Source organism: Hippoglossus stenolepis, chromosome 22, assembly GCF_022539355.2.
Source record: "Hippoglossus stenolepis isolate QCI-W04-F060 chromosome 22, HSTE1.2, whole genome shotgun sequence".
In the NCBI taxonomy this organism is placed as follows: Eukaryota; Metazoa; Chordata; class Actinopteri; order Pleuronectiformes; family Pleuronectidae; genus Hippoglossus; species Hippoglossus stenolepis.
In genome coordinates, this window is record NC_061504.1 from 8960211 (window position 1) to 8985139 (window position 24929).

The 24929-nt window shown below is 42.3% G+C and overlaps 2 protein-coding genes across 4 annotated transcripts; both read right to left on the minus strand.

Moving 5' to 3' along the window:
* Positions 1 to 9090: 9090 nt before the first annotated feature.
* gpr85 (G protein-coupled receptor 85) lies at positions 9091 to 12415 on the minus strand. 3 transcript variants are annotated; one of them, XM_035147485.1, is made up of 2 exons: positions 12127 to 12415; positions 9091 to 10828 (listed from the first exon to the last, which is right to left on the minus strand). In XM_035147485.1, the coding sequence occupies exon 2, from the start codon at positions 10675 to 10677 to the stop codon at positions 9544 to 9546; it is 1134 nt and encodes a 377-aa protein (XP_035003376.1). In that variant the 5' UTR covers positions 10678 to 10828; positions 12127 to 12415; the 3' UTR covers positions 9091 to 9543. The 3 variants fall into 3 exon arrangements, with proteins under 3 accessions (XP_035003376.1, XP_035003375.1, XP_035003374.1); XM_035147484.1 differs by having other exon boundaries at positions 9091 to 10849; positions 11772 to 12415; XM_035147483.1 differs by having other exon boundaries at positions 11772 to 12413.
* A 2405-nt stretch (positions 12416 to 14820) lies between these two features.
* LOC118101954 (small integral membrane protein 30) lies at positions 14821 to 15635 on the minus strand. The gene has a single exon (XM_035148071.2). The coding sequence runs from the start codon at positions 15551 to 15553 to the stop codon at positions 15365 to 15367; it is 189 nt and encodes a 62-aa protein (XP_035003962.1). The 5' UTR covers positions 15554 to 15635; the 3' UTR covers positions 14821 to 15364.
* Between the last annotated feature and the right edge of the window lie 9294 nt (positions 15636 to 24929).

The window sequence follows — 24929 nt, forward strand, 5'->3', positions numbered from 1 at the left end:
GTACAAGTCAGCCTTGCTTAATTCAGGGGCTGCATCCTTCGAAGGAAGCAATCTGAAATGAGACGTTCTGGTCTGCAGAGGCTTTTGAGGATTGGCGTCAACAGCTTGTCCGGCCCTTAGTGATTATTGCCTAACAACAGAGTGGAAGTTGGACAGGACACTTCTTACAACAACGGTTCGTTACCGCAGCGCAATGAATCTTGGGATAGGTCGGGCTGGGATGAATCCTGTTAGAGCCTTTGTTTCTCAGGCATGAGAGGTCGGATTTATCGGCTGCATTTCGAGTCCTCGAAAGGAGACAGCCTAGTCCCTTCGCTGGGACGTGATCGGTTCACATTCAAGTGTTCTTTTATCTACAAAGTTTGGATTTAGTTTGTTATAAGATATTTGATGTTATAAAAACTGGATGAAAGCTCATGATTGACAGCTGAGGCCGACTCGGGGCATCACCACCACAGCTCCATTCCCTGATCGCTACTGCACAGACACAAAATAAATCATTCGCGCAAAACGGCAGCGTTTGTATTCACATTATTTTTGGCTTCATTTCTGGTTAGTGGGAGGAATTGAAGACGAGTCATCCATATTTATATACAGTCTATGATTTTTTGTATAATTTGTTGTTTCAGAGGCAACTTCGTTTAGCTGACTTTCCTGGAAGTGATCTGGTATATTTACAGAAAAACACCAATACGATAATTAGCTTGTCTGTTTGCTGCCACTGTTAATAAAAAGAAAAGAAAAAACTTTTATCTTGAATAAGAAAGTGGTCTCAGACTTTTGTACCACACACACATATATATATATATATATATATATATATATATATATATATATATATATATATATATATATATATATATATGAAGTGCAGACAAAACAACAAATGGAGAAGAAAACCGCAGGTGACACCCCTATCAGTCATCTCAGGTATCATCAGTCAGCGCTGCCGTCAGTGCCGTCCGACAAATTAAGATGGATGCCCGAAATGTGGTTGTATCATCACATCGATTTCGCTCCCACAAACGGAGCACAAATATGGCAAGTTTAAAAAATTTGCCGTCTCGGGTTAGAAATTGCTGCCTGTCACCGTCCCAAAGCCCCTTTTTCTCAGCCAGCTATTACACCGGCGGCCACAAACACACCCATCCATCACCTGTCGACTTCATAACTATCCTGAATTAAGAATTCACACGGCATTAATTCACCACCTCTCCATCTCTGTCTGCGAGGGAGAGATGAAGAGTTGTGTTTTCCTCCTTCTCTGTTCTGATATCAGGAGGAGGATGGAGGAGGAGGAGGAGGCGGCGAGAGCTCACTCGTCTGAGCCTTTGTGAGTGTGACGGGCCTGACTCACGAGAATGAGATGTTTCCAAAAATAAAGGGGAGAGGGAGAGGGAGAGGGGACGGGGAGGAAGAGAGAGAGGTAGAGAATGTGCTGAACAGGCTGGAACACAAGAAGACGAGTGGATTAACTCCCTCCCCTGTTCCTCCCTCTCTCTCCCCCTCTCTCCCCCTCTCTCTTCCAAAAGCCCTTGAATTCATCGCAAAACATGTAGAATTAGTGGGAACAAATCGCCTGTATAAACACCCCTAAACACTCTCCCCAACTGCAATGATGCAAAAAAAAATGTAGATAAATAAATAAATAATGACGCCGTTCTCTCAGCAACGTTATTAAAAGAGGAGAAAAATAAATGATCCAAGCTGTAAAGAGAACATGAATGCACATTTATCCACAATGCATTCAGCTTCTGTCTCTTTAATATTGATTTCCTCTTCTCCTCTGGGGGCAGATGTGCCCCGCTGGGAGTGGATGTAAGCAGTTGGTCGGATGATGTTAACAGGCAGCGTAACGTACATGTTTGGCTTTTGCATCGTGACAGATTGCCCTCTCCGCAACGCCGCGCCATGACAACACGGCAGTCTCATCCTCCTCCTTGTGAATCATAATACTCTGCAAACCCCCTGTAAGCCACACAGCAGCTTGTGAATATTTCAGTTTGTTGGGAAAAGCCTGCTAGTTTTGTCGGTTTTTTACCCAAGAAGCTCGATCTAATTCGAGCGCGAGGAAAGCGGGAGGAAAAGACGAGGCTCTCGATTGGCGGAGAAGCATTTTACCACCGACGGCTACCAAAACTCTCTATTCAATTTTCATGTGACCCAAATATTGCTTTTCCTCTCTGCCGACTATACACGTGTCTTTATGTGTGTGAGTGTGTGTGTGTGTGTGTGTGTGTGTGTGTAAGATGATTATCTCAACACACTTGCACAGAGACACAGACACTGTAAGACCAATTGGCTCCTGATTGGTCAGCCCCCTCACATCTGGAGTGGATGTGGAAGAATCTCCCTCTACTACACGTTCATCACCCAGCAACACACAACAGTAGCAAAGACGACGACGCAGATAATTTGTCATCAACGTCATTGATTCGCTATCAGGCTCTCGGACCGCATCGCGCGGCAAGGGTATCATGGGACCCTTTAATCTTGCATGAAAGACGTGGGTAATCCTCGTCAGAGGATTACTCCAGACCAGTACTCCCCCTTCGTATATTCCAACTTTGGCGTACATGCGCTTAAGTGCTAACCCACCGGTCGTGATCTACCCGCGGCTCCATCACTCATCCTGAGTATAAGCGGAAAAGGGGGACGTGTTTACTCTTGACTCCCACTGCAGCCTAGAGGATTTAGCCGTAAAGAAGCAGAACCTATGTGAGCTTACATCCTGACCTGTACGCTAAAGAGCCTGTAGCAGCAGTTTCTGCCCCGTTCAGAGCCCAATATCATTCTGCTAAGACATTTACATCCCCATGAACAGCTCACAACCCAATGTGCATAATGCACCAGTACAGATAGCAGAGCATAAAACATGGTGGATTATTCTTTTCAACGTCTGTCCACACAACCTTTGTTTTTCAAAATATGTCAGACATACCCGAATGTATTTGGGAGCCTTTGCCTCCTGTTCACATCAAATCTTTGCGAGAATAAAACATACGCTTCCGGTGGCGAAGCAAATCGCGGATTGGCTTTGTGTTGGGTTCAACTTTAGTGAACTTTGACCCGCGATATTAGCTTAAGATTTGCATATGTGTAACCATGCCCTAACAAGTTCATTTACCAAAATCGACCAATTCTGCAAACACAGCACATCCCTTACATGTATAGACACATGAGCTGATGGCTGTAACTTCATGAACAGAACATATGACGAAGCCTCAGCACAGCCCAGATATACCTTCAAGCGAACATGACATCACAAGACCTCTAAAAATTTGCTCCACCCAGATTTTCGGAGAAATTATCCATCCACCGGATCTCACATTACAAGAGAAGAGGAGAGAAAGAAATACTGTTTAAATATGTAGGACGGAGTCTTTTGAAGCTCCGTCTGCAATTAAATCAGTTAATATTTAAAGCAGGGGATATTCTTTATATAAGGCATTAGCATGATGGGCTGCAGGAGTCGGGAGGACGGTGTTGAAGAGTTGCAGTAAAGGAAGACATCCGCTTGCAATGCTTCATTGGTGTAATAGCTTGTCTGACAATATAAACGCCACAGCACCCCCTGCCTCCCCGTCCGCCCCGCCTCCCCGGGGAGCAGAAATCATGATTATGGTGCGTTTTTATTGGACCCCCTCCCCAGCCCTGCATCTTTACCTCATGTCATCTAATTATTCTTTATCCCGGCACTTGTTGTCAGATAACATAATGTTTTTTTTTTGCACATTTTTCGATTCAGTTTTCATTTACACGAGCTGGAGAGGGGCTGATTTCATGCATTCGTCCAAATTAAAGATCCCTTTCATGGAGACACTTTTTTTTGTTCAACCATTTGCTTGCATTGTCCCAGATGTTTTGTTTGACAGGCGATTTATTCACAGTCAAAACAATGGATCGTGATTGGAGAGGGAGCAGAACAGGAAAAAACGACAATAATAGGGAGCTATTTGGCAACACCTACACATGCAGACACACAGCGATCCCTCGTGTTATCATTCATTTGACCATCACCAATTTGCAGTGGCACATCAACCATTAGGCTGAGCAGCCATTAGAGGGAGAACTACAGCAGCTCCTCACTTAGACGACCATCCTCTCCGCAGCAGAGGCCTGTTTGGCATCACACACTGTTCCGATGGTGTGTGTATGTTTTTTCCAAACTTTATTCAGTGCTCTTTCAGTTTGAGAGCAGGACTTATTGATTTCATGTTCAGATTTTCCAACGTTTTCACTCAAAGCCTTGCGCTCGAACTCAAACAGCCCCTGCTTCAGCTCTTCTCCTCGTGCTCACGATGCATCTGTGCGCCCGAAAAATTTCTAAACAAGTTGGTCAAAGTTCTCTATTGAGACCTGGGAAAATATATGTTAATACCCTAAAGGACTCCTAAGGATTTATTTTTAACCAGGTTCAAGTTCTCCACGTCTTTATTTACACACAACAAGGTTGTCATTTGTAAACCCTACACCTGCCAATCTATTTGTTGGGAAATGTTGACAGACTTGTTGCACCAAAGAAAGAAGAAATAACAATTTTTAAGAGCAGATGATAAATCTGAGAGTAAAGCTGCCTGAGCGTGAGCAGAGGAGCTGAAGCTGGAGCGCTGGAAATCTGTCCAAGCAGCAAAATAACCTAAATAAAGTCGAGGACAGACGTGAGTGCATGAAAACCTGCAGCCACAAAGTAAAACACACTTTTGCAAAAGAAAAGACACATTTACACACAAATTGCATTTCCTACCGTAAAACATTTCACAAAACAGGATGAAAGCATGGGAGGAGCCGCACAAAGCACATCGAACCATTATATTTCCAGCTCCGTTCTCAAGTGCTAACACAATGAAACAAATATGCAGAGCAGGGGCGATGCCAACTCCGAAAGCAATTCTTCCTTTTCTCCTGAGTAGCTTGTCAGAAGATTGAGTCGGCCACTCCATTCCATTCACGGCAGCTTTCCATATTTGAGTGCTTCTCGGCACCGACCCCTTACTGCACTTTAATTAAGGTTTGGCGTACATTATACAAATAGAAAATGCTTAAGAGTGCAGACAGGCTCACATTAGATGAGCTCCCCCCTTTACTTTTTTTCAACAACAAAAAAAAAGCCCATGTTTTTACGTCAACAGATGGTATTTACTCAAATTACAGACATCAAATCAGGTCAAGGGTGAGATGCTTTCTTTTGCGAGCCCATTGGCAGCCCAATAGAAAGCAGAGATTATATGTGCAAGTCCGCTGAGATGCAAGGAGAGCGACACCGAATTAGAGATTGGTAGTGTTATTCATCGCCAGCCAAAATCCAATAGCAATATCTTCTGATCTCTAAATGAAAAGTTTCCCCAGCAGAGCTTTCTCTGAAATTAAAAAAGACCCGTTTTCTATTATTCCGTGATCTAAACACAAAAGTACAAAGATCCAACCCTCATCAGGCTGTACAGTCGACTACAGCGTCCTAATTGCTTTGATTATGAACAATATGTTTCTCGATGTTCCTCTGGAGAGACGGCGCCTCGCAGAGAGGTGGGGGAAACCGGGATAAAACCGCTTTGAAGCCGACCACCTCTGCATGTCATCTCCTCTCAGACGTGTTGAGAAGACAGAGTTACTGGGATGCTCGGAAAATGGGCCAGTGCTCAAAAGTGACACTGTTTGTGATCTGCATGTGCTGAATGGAGCTAAAATATACATAAGTGAGACGCTCACTCCTGCCCAAGTAGCACAGTTTCAGCCCCGAGTTTAAAGATTCAATCCCACAAAGATGTCGTGCCTCGTTTCATCAACATCAACAGTCTCACTCGTAATATATCTAGAAATAAAAGGCATCACAGCATAATGCAGAAAAAAGCAAAAACAGAAATGAACATCAAACGCCACCAGAGCGCTTCCAGTATTTCAGCTATTCCCTTAAATTTCAATAAATGCCTTTGCTACATCGGCCTGAGCTTTTCTGGGCCCAAATTGGAATCATCAGTTTCCAAAATAAACCCGTAATTGCCGGTCTCGTAATGAAAATGGATCCCTAATAGACGTTTCTCATCAGCAGTATACCTGCAGCCCAGCGTGCAATTACCTGGAGTGTTTACAAGCCCTTTCCAGCATCATATTTAGTGTTTTCAGACACCGAGGATGAGGTCATTACTTAACTGAATGGTTTCTGGAGGCAAAATTGGAGAGTGGAACTCATTGGTTTTTTGGTCAGAAGCAAAGAAAAAAGCTGCAATGTTTGTGGAATCGTAAAATAATGGCACTTAAACATTACCAACATTCTGCAAGTACAGACTTTTACAGAGAAATACCACTCAATTTAAGAATAACAATCACTGGGTGGTTATGTTGTCATCAAAGTTTGTTTGTCTGTCAACAGGATTATGAAAAAACTACTTGACGGATTATCATGAAACTTGGGGGAAGGATTATGCATTATGAGTCAGAGAAGAAAGCACATTGGTGTGAATCCAGATCAGAGGGCGGATCCAGGATTCAGATAAGCGTGTTTTTCAACCTTTTATGTTGATTTCCCAGAGAATATTTCATGGATCTTGTTGAAATGTTTAAGGGACTGATATTTATGAGTTTGTGCAATTTGGTGCAGATTCATCAAGATCCATGAATTATTCTCTGAGAAATCAATTAAAATGGGAAAAAAGCTATAATGCAATGTTAAGGAAAGTGAAAAAAACTACACCAAAACTTAATGGCATCTTCCCTGACTCATATTGCACCCTTCCACCAAATCTCTTTGTAATCCGTCCAGTAGTTTTTGTGAAATCCTCTTCACAAACAAACGCAAATGCAGATGAAAACATGGCCTCCTCGGTGGTTCCACTGATTATTTTCAAAAACAAACATTGAATTGTTAACTTTAAAAAAACGATGAAGCTACTTTTTGGTTAAATTACATTACTAATACTCTACCTTTGGTTACATTTATTTCTTTCTGATACTTTTGAGGTGTCAAACTTCTTGCAAAATGCACTTTTATACATTTTTTTTCAATATTTCAGTACGTCTCGCTCCTCAATTCATTTCCAGTGCAGCCTCACATCAAAGTGACCTTAAAAAAAAGGAGAGAATAGGACAAACCGCTGTGTCATTTGTGGCCACAGGGCTGAGTGTGAAGGCGTTCATTAATCCAGAGTGGTTTGCCATTATTCCATATGGGAGTCGCATATATTACATCTGAAAGTCAGTGGTATTCCTCTTTAACGCAGAACCAACTGTTAATGTGCCCAGGGACAGATTATTCCCATTAAATGTCGAACTCGCTTCACATTCAATCACATGGTTTAGCATATAGGTGTCCCAAGGACTCAAAAGAGACATGTATGAAAACCTTATCATTTTCGAATATAAAAAGACTGTTGGCATGAACAGAAATGACATAAAATCCTTGTAGAAATACCAACAACCACCATTACTCATTTACATACAACATATGGACCATGTAACATTATAATTAAACAATGTGTTTTGTAACGCTAAAACCACATTTAAGAGATAAGAAATGTAACCTTTGACCTGTAGGGGGAGTGAAGACAAATCCATCACCTGACCAAGCACCACTTCAAAACACTAGGGGGCTTTTTCGCAGATGTTTTCCAGCTGTCCTGTCATTACAGGGCGGTTTCCACCCAATGAGAGGGGATTTTAGTTAAAAACAAAACAAAATTTTGCAAAATGGAAACTCTTTTATTTTCAAAAAAAGCAACAGATTACACAGTTAACTTTCAGCAAATGCAATCCTAAACTGAAACTATACTCACATTCGGGACTTCAAAAAAAAAGGAAAAGACTCACATACTTACACACAATCTATTTATAATATACAAAAAAGAATACATAATAAATATTAAAATGGCCACAAGAGAGAAAAAATCGAAAACAATCAGTAGAGAGCAAATGTAGGGAAAGTAGAAACAAGAAGGTGTGCCTTAAATGTCTTTTTTTTGTCCTTTTTTTTTGTTTTTTTACAGTTTTTTACAAATTGTGCAAGATTTCATACTAAGGCTCTGGTCTTGAAGTGACTGTTGTCTGATCCACGCAGCACGCACACACACACACACACACACACACACACACACACACACACACACACACACACACACACACACAGTCCCTGTGCTCTGAGCACTCTGTGGGGTGTAGCAAACCTCTGCAGAATAAAAATGGGCTGCTCAGTGTTATGGCCTGTGATGCTCATGGGAGTGGACCAGCTTTCTAAAAAAATTGGACATGCACTTTCACATTGATGTGAAAAAGAAAAGAAATAAACCTCCCTTTGCATCTTGAAATAAAAAAACAAAATCTTTAGGAATGAATGAAAAAATAAACCCAACAATCAAGAAACATGACAATATCATAACCATTAAGGCAAGAACACCCGGAGTGGCATCAGCAATACTGTAACAATATGATAGTGTTTAGGTACATGGATATGATGAAACATTTAACTACTTCTTCAATGTCTTTTTTTAAGCACAAGGTCGTTATTAAAAGCAATTTATTTTTCCAAAATCCAAACATCATTTCATCATTTCATCTTTTTTTTAAATTTTTTTTTTTTTCTTCCTCTTTTTTCTTATGTCAAAGGTGATAAGAAAATAACAATGCCGGACACTATAGGGACATATGGATCGTAAAACTACAAGAAAAATCATTTCTAGCTTTTAAGTTGCGACTTCAAAACCACACATTGTAAACACCCCCCAACCGCCCCATCCCCCATCGTCGTCGTTAAGCCCTCCCCCACACCGCCCCAGGAAATGGAAATAAAAAGATCATCACTTACATTAAAACCATTTTTATCCTCTTGTGATGGTGTAATCCAACAGTCACTAAGTTTTGCTTTACTTACAGCGATTGTGTAGTCTGTTGCAAATTAAAGCATTCATTGTTTATTTTTGGGGAACCCCCCCCCCCTCCCTCCACAAAAAAGGAAAAGTTGTCCTTGCAAACGCAACCGTCAACTGTTGACCAAAAAAAAGCTTCTTTACATCTTCTTTTTAGTGCAACTCTTAAAAATGTAAAACATTTCCAGTGATTCCTTGAGAGGTATCATTTCTTTGTTTTGTCGTTTTTTTCTTCTTTTCTTTTCATTTTTACACCTCACAGAATAATGCATCTTCAAATTATCCAAAGAAAGAGGTTCAGTTTTCATTGTTCTCGTCAAATCTTTTCTTTTCTTTTTTCAAGCTTTTTGCTTCTCTGCATTGGCATGGCCTTCCAACAACGTCTGTTTACTAGAACATAAACACAGGAGGGGGATCCAGAGAGACCTCCTGCGCATTTCCCATTCCCTTCAGCCTCCATGTTTGATACATTTCACACTCAATCACCCCCAGCGGAGCCTCGTGATTGGTCGTCCACCTTCCACCTCTGAAAAAAGGGGTTTGCAGAAGGAGGAACGAGAGGAGAAAACTGGAGGATGAAGAGAAGAGAGATAGAAAGAGAGAGTGCGCTGTACAGTGGGACCAAGCCCACATCAAGATCAATCAGGGAAATAGAGACATAGATGAGAAAAAAGCCACAGCAAAACCTTCATATAACGCAGTAGGGTTCCCTTGGTAACCTGGATTTTCTGCAGTAGAGGAGTGTGGTGCTGAAGCAGCGCCGGAGCTCCCTGTTGGAGAAGATGCAGATGAAAGGGTTGACCCCCGCCTGGGCAAAGCTCATCCACACGGCTGCCGTCAGGTAGCCCCCAGGGACCACGGGGCCCCTTGCAAACACCCGCCAGTAGCAGGCAACCAGATAGGGCCCCCACAGAGCTAGGAAGAAAAACGTCATGATGTAGAACATCCTACTAATCCTCTTCTCCGTTTTGAACTCATCTAACACCAGTAGACGCCTGCGGCCTGCTGCGTTGCTGTTCTGCCGGATGCCCAGCAAAGTAGGCGGGGTGGGGCCTCGGCCAAATCCAGCCAGCCAGTTGGCCGCCGCCTGCCCGCTGGCCCCCGGCCCGTGGAAGGTCCAGTTCTGGCTGACGGCAGGCACGAACTGGACAGGCTTCATCTTTCGACGGTCGTGGACGAAAAAGATGAGCTTGAGGTAAACCAGCTGTGTGGCCAGGAGGATGAGCGCCAGCAGGAGCATGAAGCCCAGCGAATCGTTTGCCCTGAAGGAGCGGTGCTGGAATGTGCACTGGTCCTCCTCCCGGATAAAAGAGTACGTCCCTACATCTAGCACTGGCGGGAACGCCATAGCCACCGACAACGTCCACACCATGCAGATGACGGCGAGGCAGGTCCAGAAGGTCAGCCTCTTGGTGTAGAAACGGTGATGAGCGATGGCCAGGTAGCGGGTGACGCTGACGCAAAACAGCATGAACGCCGTATGGAAACAAGAGAGGACACCCAGGAAGGCGATCACTTTGCAAGTCAGCGTGCCGTACGTCCAGGCCGACCCATTCTTGACCGAAGTGAAGACGAAGGGAAAGCAGATGGCGGAGCGCAGGATGTCGGAGGCGCACAGGTCCAGCAGGAAATAGTAGGGTGCCCGGTGCAGGCTCTTGTCTTTGACCAGCAGGATGGAGATCAGGAGGTTTCCGACCACGCCGACGCCGATGATGAAACCCAGGGAGGTCAATTTGAGGAACGTGGCGAGAGGAGAGACATTCTGCAAGATGGTGTGGTCCCCTGCATGACTATAGTTCGCCATAGATGGAGGAGGGATCATAAAGATAGCGGAATAGCTTCAGCCAAGTATCATGATCTAGAGGTGGCGGGGGGAGGCGTTAGATCCATTTGGCGATGTGCTTTGAAGAGGTTTCCAGGCATATAGGCAACCTCTCCCCTAAGGCATCCTTTGTTCCTTTGTCTCATCACACCTAAAAAAAAAAAAAAAAAACCTGAAAAATATCATCCACCCATCAGCGTTTGGTCTTACACAACAGCTGCATTGTTTTCAACTGCACTTGCACACATTCTAGTGATAAGTCACAGCCTCCCTCTGCTTCCCTGCCATTTATTTATTTATCTTCCCAACATTTTCACATTTAGAGTGGCACAGTGCCTCACAGAAAGCGACACAGACAGACAAGTGATGGAGCCTGATTAGAGCAAAACCATTAATCCGTGACAATCATTTGATTTACGTCTGGATTCTTGAGGGACAATCACCGGGGTAAGGAGGAGAAGAGAAAAGGCACAATCCAGCCTCCATTGGGTTACAAAAGACCCATTTCTACCCTTACATGTCGGGAAGGGAGAAACTAACCCATAATCCAAAAAGCAAGGGCTTGGATTGGACATTTTTTGGGACGGTTTTTCCACATTAAGAGGGGGGCAAAATCCTCATGTTCACACCCTACACCCTGCAGAACAGAGGAAGCAGCGGATGCCTTGAATAAAACTCGCCCCTGTCTCTATGCATTGTGGAAAAATCGACGGAGGGCGCATGCATAACACAGAGCATCCGTGTTTTTGTCTGATTAAAGGTTAACTGGATTAACGTTGATGAGCAGTGCTCTCATTACAGGGGCGTTAAATGAGCGAGGCACCATTTTTGTCTTTTTTTTACATCATAATCAGGCAGAATTAAGACTAATAAGAGAATATACTGACCCTGTGAAGCGCATTTCCACATAAATGTACTTGTGATCATGAGGATGGATGGAAATGGATGGTAGAAGTGACTACAACAACCCTGCTGGTAGCAATATTGCAGAACATCCTAAGCAATACCCTTTTTTTTTTATTGTTTAGACGAAACATAAAGGCTAAATCTCAATGCCTGAGTCCATCAATACTGGCAGTGGGGTGTCTACTTACGCGTTTTAATGCGTCCTCCGATTGTCAGTCGTGTTTTTTTTACGCGCGTCTGAATCCGATGGATCCCAGTGAAAAAACACAGCAGGGTAAAACCATCGTCCTTGCGCCCCGGTCGGGTGGATGAAGCACAACGGCGCAGCGGGTCCGCGCGTCCATTAGACTAGAATAATGACAATAATCCCCATGATGTCCCCGCTATCTGTATGAATTCACCCAGGGATGGAGACGCAGCCGCCACCACACAAGACAAGGCCGGTAAAAAAAATAAGAAGGAAAAAAAGAGGCGAGAGAAAGCGAGGGATGGAGAGAGGGAGGATGGAGATACAGCCGATCACCAGATCAATTCAAATCCTACCTGTTGATAATCCTATATCGTGTCCCTCCTATAGGAGGAATTCACTTTGCACTGGTCCCGTGTTTTTTAGCCGTTTTGTAAAAAAAAATCCTGGTTTGTTGCCTGCCCCCTTTTTTCCTCCACGGTGAATATCCTACAGTAAACGGAGCCCAGTGCGCATGCGCCCCGCATCCTCCTATTTGTGATCCAAGAAGCGTCTCGTCTCTTGTTGCAGCAGCAGCTCTCTCTCTCTCTCTCTCTCTCTGTCTCTTTCTTTCTCTCTCTCTCTCGATCTCTCTGTGTCTCTCTCTCTTTAACCCTCTCTCTCTCTCTCTCTCTCTCTCTGTGTCTCTTTCTTTCTTTCTCTCTCTCGATCTCTGTGTCTCTCTCTCTTTAACCCTCTCTCTCTCTCTGTCTTTCTCTCTCGCTCTGTCTTTCTCTCTCTCTCTCTCTCTCTCTAATGGTAACATCTGTTCAATTGGGATGGTGACGCGTTACAAGTACTTACGTTTACTCTGGTAATGTGTAGTGTAATGGATTACTTGTATCACTGTCAGTTATAGAAGAATGGAGGACTTTATTGTCTGTCTTGATCTTTTAGGTTTCATATATCAGTCAATTAACAATTAAATGTCACAGAAATGTCTTTGTGTTATCCCTTTGCAAATAACAACAACACAATAATAACAATGGTAATTATAATTGTTAATATTATGAAGTTAATTGTCAAAGCACCTTTCCTAGTTACAAGGTGCTTTACACGTTAAAAATGGTAAAAAAGAAAATCGAAGACAAACAATCGGAAACAACTAATACCTATGTGAACATTAGAGTGCAAATACACAAATGAAATACATCATCAGATGTATGAGTTTATAACCTCTGTCACAGTGCTCATTCTCTACACCGCACATAAACATCAGCCATTAGGTACAAAGCGAAAAGGGTTAAATCAGGCAGCACAGTTCACCTGAAGCCAGAACAACTTCCCCTCCCTGTAACTGTATATACATAATTGACGAGCACTTTGTGCACTGTTGTTCGTTCTGCCCGGGCGCCATGATAAATTCATAGGATTTGATTTCTCAGCCATGTATGGAGGGGCCATGATGTCACGAGCGGTGTAACAAGTGAACAGCGATTCATACAACCACATGTACACACACGCACACACACACCTACATGCTGCACACATACATAAAACACAGCATGTGCAGGGGATGGCTTTGTATCTACCTTATGAGACATGAATTAATTATATTCATGCATGTAGAGGAATGTGCTGTGACTGGGGACGAGGACAAGTTTCACAAAGCAGCAGACGAGGGGAGCCGTGCAGATTTCTATGTTTTATGATTAAAAAGACATTGATGCTGAGAGGGTCATGCTATTTAGATTTTTCCATACTTTCCCAAATGGTTATTCTAATATTTGACAATGATCAGTCTCTCCTTTTGGCACAAACCATGTCAATACTTTTCTTTATCATCCAAAGGTTAAATAGTGTTTTTCATTTATTTATATATATACAAGTACATTATAAAATAATACAAATAATACGTTGGTTGACACTGAAAAGTAACTCAGGAGATTTACTTCAACAGCTGACTGGACTTAAGTAACATTTCGAGATACAGTATTCTGAGGTATAAAATGAAAAAAGTAATTTTGAAAGTCTGAAGTTGATTATATTTCTATTACTCAAAAGTAACCAAATATATTTACTCAAGTACTGGATTTGAGATACAGTATTTGTGGTTCACTTGAGTGGTTTACTTAGAGTGCAACATTTAATGCCACACACTTCCGCTTTAATTAAATATAGCACGTTTCACTCCAGCACGTTTATCTGACATCTTTCTGATTACTTATCAGAACCACTGGTTGATAAAGCAGCAACATTATCAAGAATTTAACAATTACATCACACCAAGAAACATCAGTCACAGTTGTAGGTTTTTTTTATCTGCAGAACATAGGATACTTGTTATTTTCACTATATTTTAAATGATGAAGTTAAAATCCCATTAAGTTTTCAAGAGATTTTGATTATCAGCCATATTTTAACCATCCAATGTAGACTTACCACAAGATACGAGATTGTGAAGCAATGTTATATGCAGCTGTAGTAGCCACAAGTCTGTATATCAACTGCATTGTGAGAAAAACTTGTTATATTTGTGATGTCAAGGAGGAAAAACTACACTATCCACAATCCTCAGGTGTGATAGTGACGTCTCTGATTGGTGGAGCTGTTACCATGGAAATGTTTACCACAAACCTGAAGCTACCATTGGATGGTTCAGCGTAACATTGCGTTTAGCACAGTAACCATGCTGCTGCTTTTTAGAGACGAGGAAAAGAGTCCAAAGGAGTGAAAATCACAAGGTGAAATTCAAGAAGAGGCTGGAGGTCGTTGGGATTGTTCACATTATGGGATGCGTAGTATCTTCACTATCTTCACTTATTATTTTCAATATTTGTGTTGCTCCTAATCAAATGTGTTCTGACAATTCACAATTCATCTTGTAGCTGGTCGGCCTTCTTCAAGGGTTAGGATCTTCTGAAATGTCAAAGGAGAAAATTAATGGTAAATTTACTTTGGCGCCAGAGCTGTTCTATATGCAAGCGACAGCCCTGTAGCATTCAGGCGATGTGCACCTCATCTGGGCAGGAAAACACAGGTGAGGAATTAAACTGCAAATCATTCAAATATCAGATATATTCGTTTATTCTTCACAAAAAAAAAAAAAAAAGGTTTCACGAGCACAAAAATGCAACAGCAACTCCACTACTGTCATTTAACAACACGTGTGATGTTGTGCTTCGAACAATGACAATGTTGTGTTGAACACTGCAAACACACATATACACACACACACACACATCAGGAGATCACAGTGGTCACTTCATGTGTGTATTCAAAGCATCCTCAGGGGAATATATAGGAACTGCAGCAGTCTTTTTCTTTTCATATAGAAGGCAACAGTGTTTTAAGGGCCTTAATCTCAGCAGTGCAACAAAGAATAATAATAAGTTCCTGGTTTCGGGACTTCCTGGATGTTTCTCTCCCCTTCCTCTTCCTCCTCCATCCACGTGGTTTCCCCTCCAGCTTGACGCATTAATCCCAATAAGGCACGTTTGTTGTTATCCGCTCGGACACGAACCTTGTGCCAGAGGGTCCAGTGTGGGAGAACTACCCAGGGAGGGAGGGTGGCTGGATGGTAACAGGACCGGACGGTGCAGCGCCCCGGCTCCGTCACAGCTGTCCGTTCCGCCTCCGCGCGTACCAGCCGAGGCAGGCGCAGAAGCCCACCACGGCCAGGACGCTGCCCAGGAGCAGGGCCAGCGCGTCGCCGGCGTCGTAAGCCTCCGCCGGGGGGATCAAGGTGAGGACGATGAGACAGATGACCGCTGCGGCGTTTGGGAGCTGAAGTCTGGGGTCCATGGTGGAACTTTTTCCGCTGTTGCTGTGTTGACGGTGCAGAGGAAGCTGGAGCGCATGCGTAAAAGTCACATGACGGCGGCTGGACTTCCTGGTGCGCTCGGCCAATAGCAGAGCGGCTTACCTGTTTCCTCTGGATGCCTTTCCCCCCTCCTTCTCTTAAAGCGTCACTCTCCAATTCAGACGGGGGTTGTCCTTAATGGCACAATTGTCCTCAAATAAAAATGCAAACTGATCCTCGCCCCCAGATCTGAATTATTCCACCAGTGGATGCGCGACACGGCTCCATTCATCAGTGACTCTCTGGCTGACAGATTGTCAGTGCTTCTTGTCGCCGCCCCTCAGGCCCTGCTATAAACAAATGAGCCTATTTTACACCAGTCAGGCTCATCAGCAGCTCGTGTCTGCAGCTTCATATTTCCTCCGGAGACAAACTCGTGTTGACATGCACACACACTATTACTGTATGTTGCGTGCAGCACTTGTTGGTCAAGGGCAGACCAGGAAAAGAAAGACCCATCGCAGGCACGAGACGAGTGTTTTCCACGTCATACTGTAGAAGCTGTTTCCTGTCTGAAGCTTTGTGAAGTTTCCTGGTTCATTTGAACTATTTCAAGTCGCACAATGTGAGAATTTATCGTCAACGGTGTCGGGTTAATTGGAAAGATCGGACGAGTCGTGTCGCAGGACCTATGATGTTCATAGAGGTAACAGTTCAGGTCAGGTACGGAGCTTTGCGGGTGCAGTCAGGTGTAGGTTTGCAGAAATGGACCCATGGTCTGCTTTGTCTCACTACACCTGCAATCTCCTGGAACACATTGCACTTGCCTTAAATCATCCGTGTTACAAGGTCTGAACATGCCAACGTATCGAGTTGTTTGGCTCTCAGACCTGTGGAGGTGGAGATGGTGGCCTGTTTGTAAGGGCTTATATCTATCTCCGTGTGTGCGCTCTCCTGGGGCAGTGTGCCTGTGATTTAATTAGAGCGCACGAGCCAAAGTAAAAATATTGACCTTGTAAGGCTGCCATACCTCTGTACCTGCCTGGCTCCGACTGAGGAGATGAATCGGTGCACGTTTTCCTCTGCTCACTCTTCTCGCTTCCTCATCGTACACACGCTCTCTCTCCTGCCCCTGCTGTCAGTTTGGCAATTTGTCTCCCACACACACACATGCGAGTTGCTGTGAGTCCTGTCTGATCTCTGTGGTTGCATTGGGCCGACCCACAGTGCAATTACAAGCTCCCTAAAGAGCTTCCTGTTCACAACATAAATCATGAAACATGTCTGTTTATTAGACCCTGATCAGCCACGAGAGTCTTATAAGTCAGATTTTAAATCTTTATAACAACATAAAACCCAATTTCAGAGATGCTTTAAATGTGTTAAGACATCGGAACTGCATGAACACATACACACAGCAGCAGCAGCCGCATTTATACCCTGGATCTCAGAGGTGGTGGTAATTGATCAGAGGGAGGATGAGAGAATATCCAGAAAAGAGAGTGTTTGTCTTTGCGGGCCAGGACAGTGACATTAATCTTCGCTACTTATGTGATCTGCATCGTAATGTGCTGCTCAGCACACGACGGCCTCGTCCATAAATTTGTACACTGGAGAGAATGAAAAAGACTGTGCGGCGAAGATGGAGGTGCATAGGCGAGAATGATGCATTTTCAAGCTGCAAACTGTGAAAGTGAAATTTGGATTCGACTTGCTTTTTGCGTAGGACAATTTATACCTTGTTGATATTATTTATGTATAAGGTATAAAACCTGTTTTCAACATATTTTGCCGAAAGGCCAGCATCTGTTGCGTCTGTTCCACTATAGCTCCTGTAACTCAATGCAACATCTGGGGAAGCATGTCTTTCATATGTCTTTCTAAAGCTGGAAGAGCTTCTTCTTGCCTTTTACGTTCCATATTTTACGACAAACGACTTCCCACTACAGCAGTTTTTATAAGAAATTGAAAACTGTGTGATTTTAACACAAGTTAAACCTTTATTCCGAGAGCACAGATAAAAACTGCATCTCCTAGGGGACAGTCAGCCATCCACTGCTGATTTAAGGCCTGTGCTGCTATGCTACATGCTAAATTTAAGTGATTTCAAGCAATTTAAGATAAGATAAGATAAAATAAGCTGAGATAAGATAAGATAAGATAGACTTTCTTGTATAAGTGTCAAATTTGCCTTGGACATCACAGTGTCAGCAATATAAAAACAATATATAACACAACAATTATATTTATCCATCTCACGTTCATCTACATAGATGCGATTTACATATAGTGCAATATCAAACAGTGTTGGAATATCCAGTTGCTTCTTACACAGATATTGCCCCAATCAAATTACCAATCAATACCAACATTGTCATTCTGAACCAAAGATCCACACCATCGTAAAAGTGTTTAGACAGTATATATTGAATGACACATACTTTAATTTCATAATGGACAAATTCCTTTCATAGATTTTCTTTTCAAACCTTTTAATATTCAGCATCTACATTTATAAACGTCCACGTAGCCTTGGTACTGTTTCGTATCTCGTTTATTTTGGCCGCGCTGTAGTTATTTGTCCCCAAATGCTTTCGCAGGTGAGCAGAGGGCAGTTTTTCTTTACTTTTGTGAGCATCATCCATTCTCAATTACTTCCCACAACAATGAAGACAGAGTTCCACCTTCACCCCGCCGCACAAAACATCTCTCCCTGAAGATTAATTATGTTCTGAGATTGGTTTCTCAGAAAACACTGAAACGCTGACCCTTTCAAGCTATTGCTGCTTTTGTGGTGGTTCAGTGCACCATCCATAATGAATTGTACTGTGAGGGACATGACAAATGGATTTTTCTCTGTCTTTTGTGGCGGCGTTCGAGATGTTAAAATACTTAAGAGGGCCTGAATCAACACCAGGAAGAAAAAAAGAAAAGAAAAGAAAAGAAAGGGTCCACACGCTTCTGCATGTTGGACCGCGCTGACTCACACGCTGTGGATGTGGGATGAGCTAAAAACACATCCCAAACCTGCAAAAAAGACGAATGACGCAGCGTAATTATCTATTCGTATTGGAGGCTGAGAGGGAGTCTGAGGGTGGAAGCTTGAAAAACGCACATCTGAGTGTCATGCTGACATGTTGTATAATACTTTAAAGGGTAATCAATTCATCCTCGCATTGTTGCCTTGTTTCTGCAGGGACCCAAAATTTCCGTGCGATGATTTGAATAATTAGTCATCAACATGTGGTTCTATTTATAAGTTAACCCATGTTTGTATATTTATAATTAGAGTTCTGCCCTCCTGATATGCATTCAAAAGCCATAGTTAAAAAAATCTGATCCAGAATTAACTACTGATGATGTGAGAGAGGATTATGCAGGATATGATTTTTTTTGGTCTGTTTTTGATTTATTTTGGCTGATTGAGGTTAGTTACCCATGAGCACTTGAACGAATAAAAAGAACAACACTATGAGAAACCCTGGAAACCCATAAAGAGATGTGATAAAATAATTTAAAAGATGTTCGCTATCATGGATTTTTTTAAAGCAAGTTCCAGTTCCTTTTGGTTCCTTTACTGACATGAATGAAAACCACTGGCTGCCCCAAGAGTAGAAAATCAAATAAAATCAGATCAAATAAAGTCAGTTTGATCAGAAATCTTTTTTGAAGCATCCTCTCCGATTAATCTATGAAATAAATGGATTTCTTTTTTTTCTTTTTAAATAACTACGACGTTGTATGTTTACATGGACAGCAATACTTAGACGACTGATCTTTTTCTGAAGACATTATTTCGATTACGATGTTTACATGAGTGGCTAAAAGAATATTCCATGTTACACAGTATACAGCCGGATTATGACGTCAAGCAGATGGTAAGATATATATATATATATACATACATAGAGGCTATAGATGATGGGCCTGTTAATCTGTTCAATTGTATGTTTTATGCATGATAAATCATTATAAATCATAAATTCTTTGTGCCACTTAAGAACGAGACAAGAAGCTGTAAACACAACTTTGACATAGAGTGGTAACATAGCATAGCATTACATAGTATGATATAGGGTTAGGGTTATTATGGTGCCTTCTGGTTGTGTGCCTGTCAGGCGAGGTGAAGGGTTAAGAAAACACATGTACTTGTGAGCAGCTCAAAAGCATCATGGCGGCTGTCAACACAACAAACAGAAACTGGAGCACGTTCCAAGAGGAATGGGCAAATGTGCGACGCAGAGAAGAGCTGTCAGCTTCGTTACAGCTGGAAACACGGAGCTAAACTGGATGAACTGCAAGGACAAATGTTTTTGGATGAAGTTAATGCTCTACAGCAGAGTTTGGAAGCCCAAGAGACACAGGGATCTTATGCAGGCAAGTCTTGCAGCGAGTGAGCTGTTTGCCAAGAAGCTGAATTCAATAGATTAGTGGATTGTTGTTGCTGGGAAGCTACAAAAAGTTTTGTCATTTTGTCTCGAAGAACAGATCAGTGTTATGGTAAAAGACGTTTTGAAAACACTTAAGGACAATGCAAGAACTTTCTCTCTGGCCAGATAATCATCACCCAACTGAACATTTCTGTGTGTGGGATCTTTTCCAAGTTTGATACAAGGAAAGAAGTCGTCGCAAGCCCTGCAGGGCAAAACCAAAGGTGAACATTGAGATAGAGCAAGTTGTTTACACCAAATCATCATCTTCATCATCGTTACCATCTGACGTCAGACGCCTTACCAAAGAGAAGTAGTTCCAGCAATCACATTATAGAGGTTAGTGTGATAGTAAGTAAAGTAAGGCATTCAAAGTAATGTTTATTTTCCCAGGAATCACTCAGTGCTTTACATCAATACATCTTTTTATCAATTAACAATTATGTAAATAAACAATTCAAAATGAAAACAGTAAAACAAAAACTATGTGAAGATGGCATGACTGCTCCCTTAAAGCGAAGCCAAAGCATTTTGATTGCGATCTGGTGGCTGGCTGCAGTATAGGTCGTAAACCCTGCCTCCTCCTTGTTATTAGATGGGACATTGATCAAACTGAAAAGGACACGTTTAATATTTTTTTCTCAAAGATGGTTTCTGTCATTTTAAGTAGTTCTTGTCAAATTGATGGTTTTTTGATACTATAAAAATTGGGTGAAATGTCATGATTGGCTCCGAATGCACAAGATGGCAGCGTTCATACCCGTTCATATTTTGGCTTCATTTCTGGTTAGTGGGAGGAAGCGGAGACGCATCGTCCATCTTTATATACAGTCAGTGGTTTACCAGTACAATCCGAGTTGTGAGAAATTCAAAAGTGGCAAGGCCATAAAAGCAAAACAAAAAGACATGAACTGAACGTGGTTGAGTAATAATTATCTTTAGGTTTTACACTGCGAGCATTTCCTTTTATATTATTAATAGATTTATTTTCCTTTTGTTAAAATTATAATTCTAAATAATGCAGCTTTAAATATCTACTTTTAAAATGAAAATTCAAGAAGCCCTTTAAGACCTATAAAGACATCCTTGGAATGTGTTCTAGTCTAGTTTTTATTACTCCAACACATGGTTCATTTGCTGCAGCATATCGGTAGAATGCAATCAAATAAGGCTCAAAGCAGCTTCATATTACTGCAGCGCTTCAAGAGAGTTACTTAATGGTTAGTCATAAGGGCGCAGCCACTATTTCCTCGTCTCCTTCCCATCTCCTTTACTTACGGAAATGAGTGGAAGCAGAATTGGTCCCTGAAGGTTGTCGCAGAGGGCTGGAGTGTCTCCCTACAGCATCACACTGAGACACGACCATACATTTTGAAAACAAAATATCCCCGAAACAATGACTACTGGCCTGTCAGAGTAATTCATTACGCAGCATTTCATACAAATCATAAAAACAAATCATCTCAGTTGTAGTTTACAAACTCATAACACTTTAGAAGGCTCTGTGGGCCTCTATATATTTTTCACATATCAGGTGATGAATCTCCAGTCATGTATTTTCTTTTTTTTCTTCCCCTGTAATGGATTTATAGTGTTTTGGAAAATGGTTCGACTGGTTTCATTTCATTAGCATCTATTTTCCTGATGAGCTCTGGCAAAACAAAATAGATGTTGGCTTGTGGGCGGGGGAGATGGAAGATGGCGCTGCGCTGATTTACTCAAGGTGGTCAAGTTTTCCCTCAGCTTCGCACTAATGTGTAGCCTGCGTCAAACGCGGCCGACAGCCGAGCACGTCACGGTTATTCATGGCATGTGAACGTGTGCACATGTATATGCATGCGAGATTGATAGCTCATCACATTTGCTGTCATGGTGTAAATGTCACCTCTGTAGCTCGCCATGATGAACGCAATCATGTGGTTGGTTCATCATCTGCAGCGTTCATTTCCATGGAAATGTTTGCCCGAGCATGCACGCACACACATATGTACACACACACGACCCACACACACACACACACACGCACACGAATAGTAAACGGGAACATGAAAAGCGTCACAGGATCCAGAACAGAAAGGTCTTGAATCATAATTGCATAACCTTTCATGCTGTTTCGGGAATATTCAGTGTGTGAGAGTGTGTGTGTGTGTTAGTGTGTGTGTGTGTGTGAGAATGCTTACCTCATTGGATACAGTACGATTTGGAAACTATATTGATTTGTGAATTAAAAGATTTATACCAGTATTAAATAACACTCGAGCCAGACGATAGTTTGCTTAACTTAGCATGAAGACTTCAAACAAAGAGTGAAGTCATGTCTGCCTCCACCATGTAACCTCATGTTTCCATTAGATTGTGGTTGTGATTAAAGATTTTAATTTGTGAGTTGTGTAGAAGTGGTGGTAGGTCTTTCTTTTAACCCTATGGCCAGAGTTAATGCTAAGCTAAGCTAAGCTACTAGCCTGCCGGTTCTAGCTTCATACATAGACTGTTTATAAAGATGGAGGACATAACTGTTCACCCAAAAGTGAAGCCATACTTTCAATTTCCTCCTGGTTGCTGGCTTTAATAAATGTCACGAACCCTTTCTCCTCCATGTTAGTGGATGGGACGAACAAAAAAGTCAAATTACAGGTCAAATATATATTTTTTCATTTAAGGTAGTTCTAAATCACATTTATGTATCTTGAAGTGTTAATTTATCAATACATGCACTTGACCAATAACGACTCATTGTCAGCCGTCAATCAAGATGTCTTTTAGAGCATCAAATAAAATCCAAACTTAACAGAAAAATTAAGAACTTTTGGAGGAGGTCAGGTTTATGACCTGTACTGCATCCAACCACCAGGGGGGGATTAAGATGTTTTCACTTTTGGGGAGTTATCATGGCATCTATCTTTATATGCACTCTATGCTTGAAAGCATCACTGTGATTCTAACACATCATCAAGTGCTAGAGTGGCTGCAGAGGCTTAGTCTCCGCAGCGTCATCAATACAACCTGACATTTGTAAAGTGTGTCAAAAAGGAGAGAAGCAAACCTCTATGTGAATCGATGCAGTGGCATTTATCACAATCCTATAACATTTCTGAAGTCGTGGCCACGTCCAGCAGCCGAAAAAGACCTGCCTTTTTCTTTCATTCTCTGCTTTAGCGGTTGCACCTGTGCCTCACTGTCTCTCGAGCCGGACCCCCCCACATCGCCTGTTCTCTCATGCATCACGTCAAATCTCCGCCGTAAACAACCTATTAAGTGACCTACTTATCTGGGCCAGTTCTGCTGGCTCACTTAGCCCAATTACTTTGCCGGTGGAATGTCTACTCTGCTTCATTCTGCCCTTACGCTTAAATCAATACCTCTGCAGAACCAGAAAGTGCTTCGGTGTGTCGGCCCTCTCGGCAGCACCTCTCACGGCACCATAAACATGTTTCGTAAAATGAGGGCTTTGCAGAGAGATGGTTCAGCTATGTAGTATTTCATATTACCTATTTTATCAGTTTCTTTTTTGCTTTGTTGTCGTTTCAATGAAGATGGAAGATGTATCTTAATAGCTGCCAAACGGAGCCAAATCTTGTATCTGTGTGTCGTCATGTTCTCACAATAATACACACTTTTCTGAGAGAAGCCTCCCAGGCTGAGGAATGTTTCAGGACGTCAGTTCCATTTACTTATGAAGCTGTGCCAGTGCATTTTCTGCAACTGAGCCGTCAGTGGCTGTCAGTCAGGGGAAATTAACAAGTCTGCTGATTGCACTGCTGGTAATTACAGAGTGCAGCTGGAGCAGTGCTGTGTCAAGCCCGGCAGATATTTTAAGCTTACGTCTGTCCTTTCTCCGAGCAGCCAGGTCACGTAATGCTCTGCAGTGGATCAGCAAGGGGCTCTTAAGTGACCGCAGACCCTATCTGTAACCCACGGGAGCGCCTGGTGGTGTAGAGTCATGGTGGCGTAACCGGAAAGATGACATAAGCACAGGTTGATTTCCCACAGAATCCAATGTACTTTAGCAAGACGGTGAGTTCTTACCTGCCTGCAACAAGTCCTCCTGGATAACTGCTAGTGTACAATAAAGCATAGCTAGCTATGGTGCTATAATGTAACACTGAAGTTTATTGATCCCCGAAGGTAAAACTCTCAGGGTCTGCGGCAGTGTGTTTCCAGTGGTTTAAGGTCTATATGTGCAATATTGTCCTTGAGCCAGAGAACATTGTTTAAAAACCACACAGAATCATGGACTGAGTGTTTTCTCATAGCAGCTCTAACAAAGGCCGTTTGTAGCAAATCACCCTGTCCCTCAGCCTCCTCCATGGCTGTGTTAGAGCAGCTGTACACTCAGTAGACGCAGGGCTATCTGCCAGAGAAAGGCAACATTAGGACAATGTAAGTGTCCTCAGTGGGTTCATTAGTCCACATGCACTTGAGGCTTTTGCACCGTCCAGACACACATTCTGCACATAAGAAAACAAAAGTTAATGTACAATCCATCCTAAGATTTGAAAAATTCAAGATGGCATCATCTGCATATTGCTGTAGAAGTCATTTGTAGTTGTGTCACTTAAAATATAAATGCTGAATAGGCAGGAGACGGTGAGAGCTTTTCTCATCTTCTCACTTTATAAAAGAAGGATGTTGCTATTTCCTGGAAGCAGTACGTAATAGTGAAAACTCACTTTGTTCCAAACTCACAAAAATACTGCTAACATGTTGGCTGACCTAGTTTCTCAAGTAATAATTTAACATTCAGGAAAGATGCTTATTTACTTTCTTGTTAGATGTTGGATGAGAGAGCTACTTATTTCCGGGAGACTTGACGTCATTTTGAGGTTGCCAAGCAACCAGGCCACACGCTGGGAAGTGACTGTGCTTGGCCAAGAAATAGTCTGGCACAAAATATGAGATTTCCTATGATGCTGAACTATACTATATAAAGTAAATCGTATTTTAATCC

Excerpts from the sequence above, each read along its gene's own strand:
- gpr85 (XM_035147485.1), bottom strand. The coding sequence starts at position 10,677 with ATGATCCCTCCTCCATCTATGGCGAACTATAGTCATGCAGGGGACCAC.
- LOC118101954 (XM_035148071.2), bottom strand. The coding sequence starts at position 15,553 with ATGGACCCCAGACTTCAGCTCCCAAACGCCGCAGCGGTCATCTGTCTC.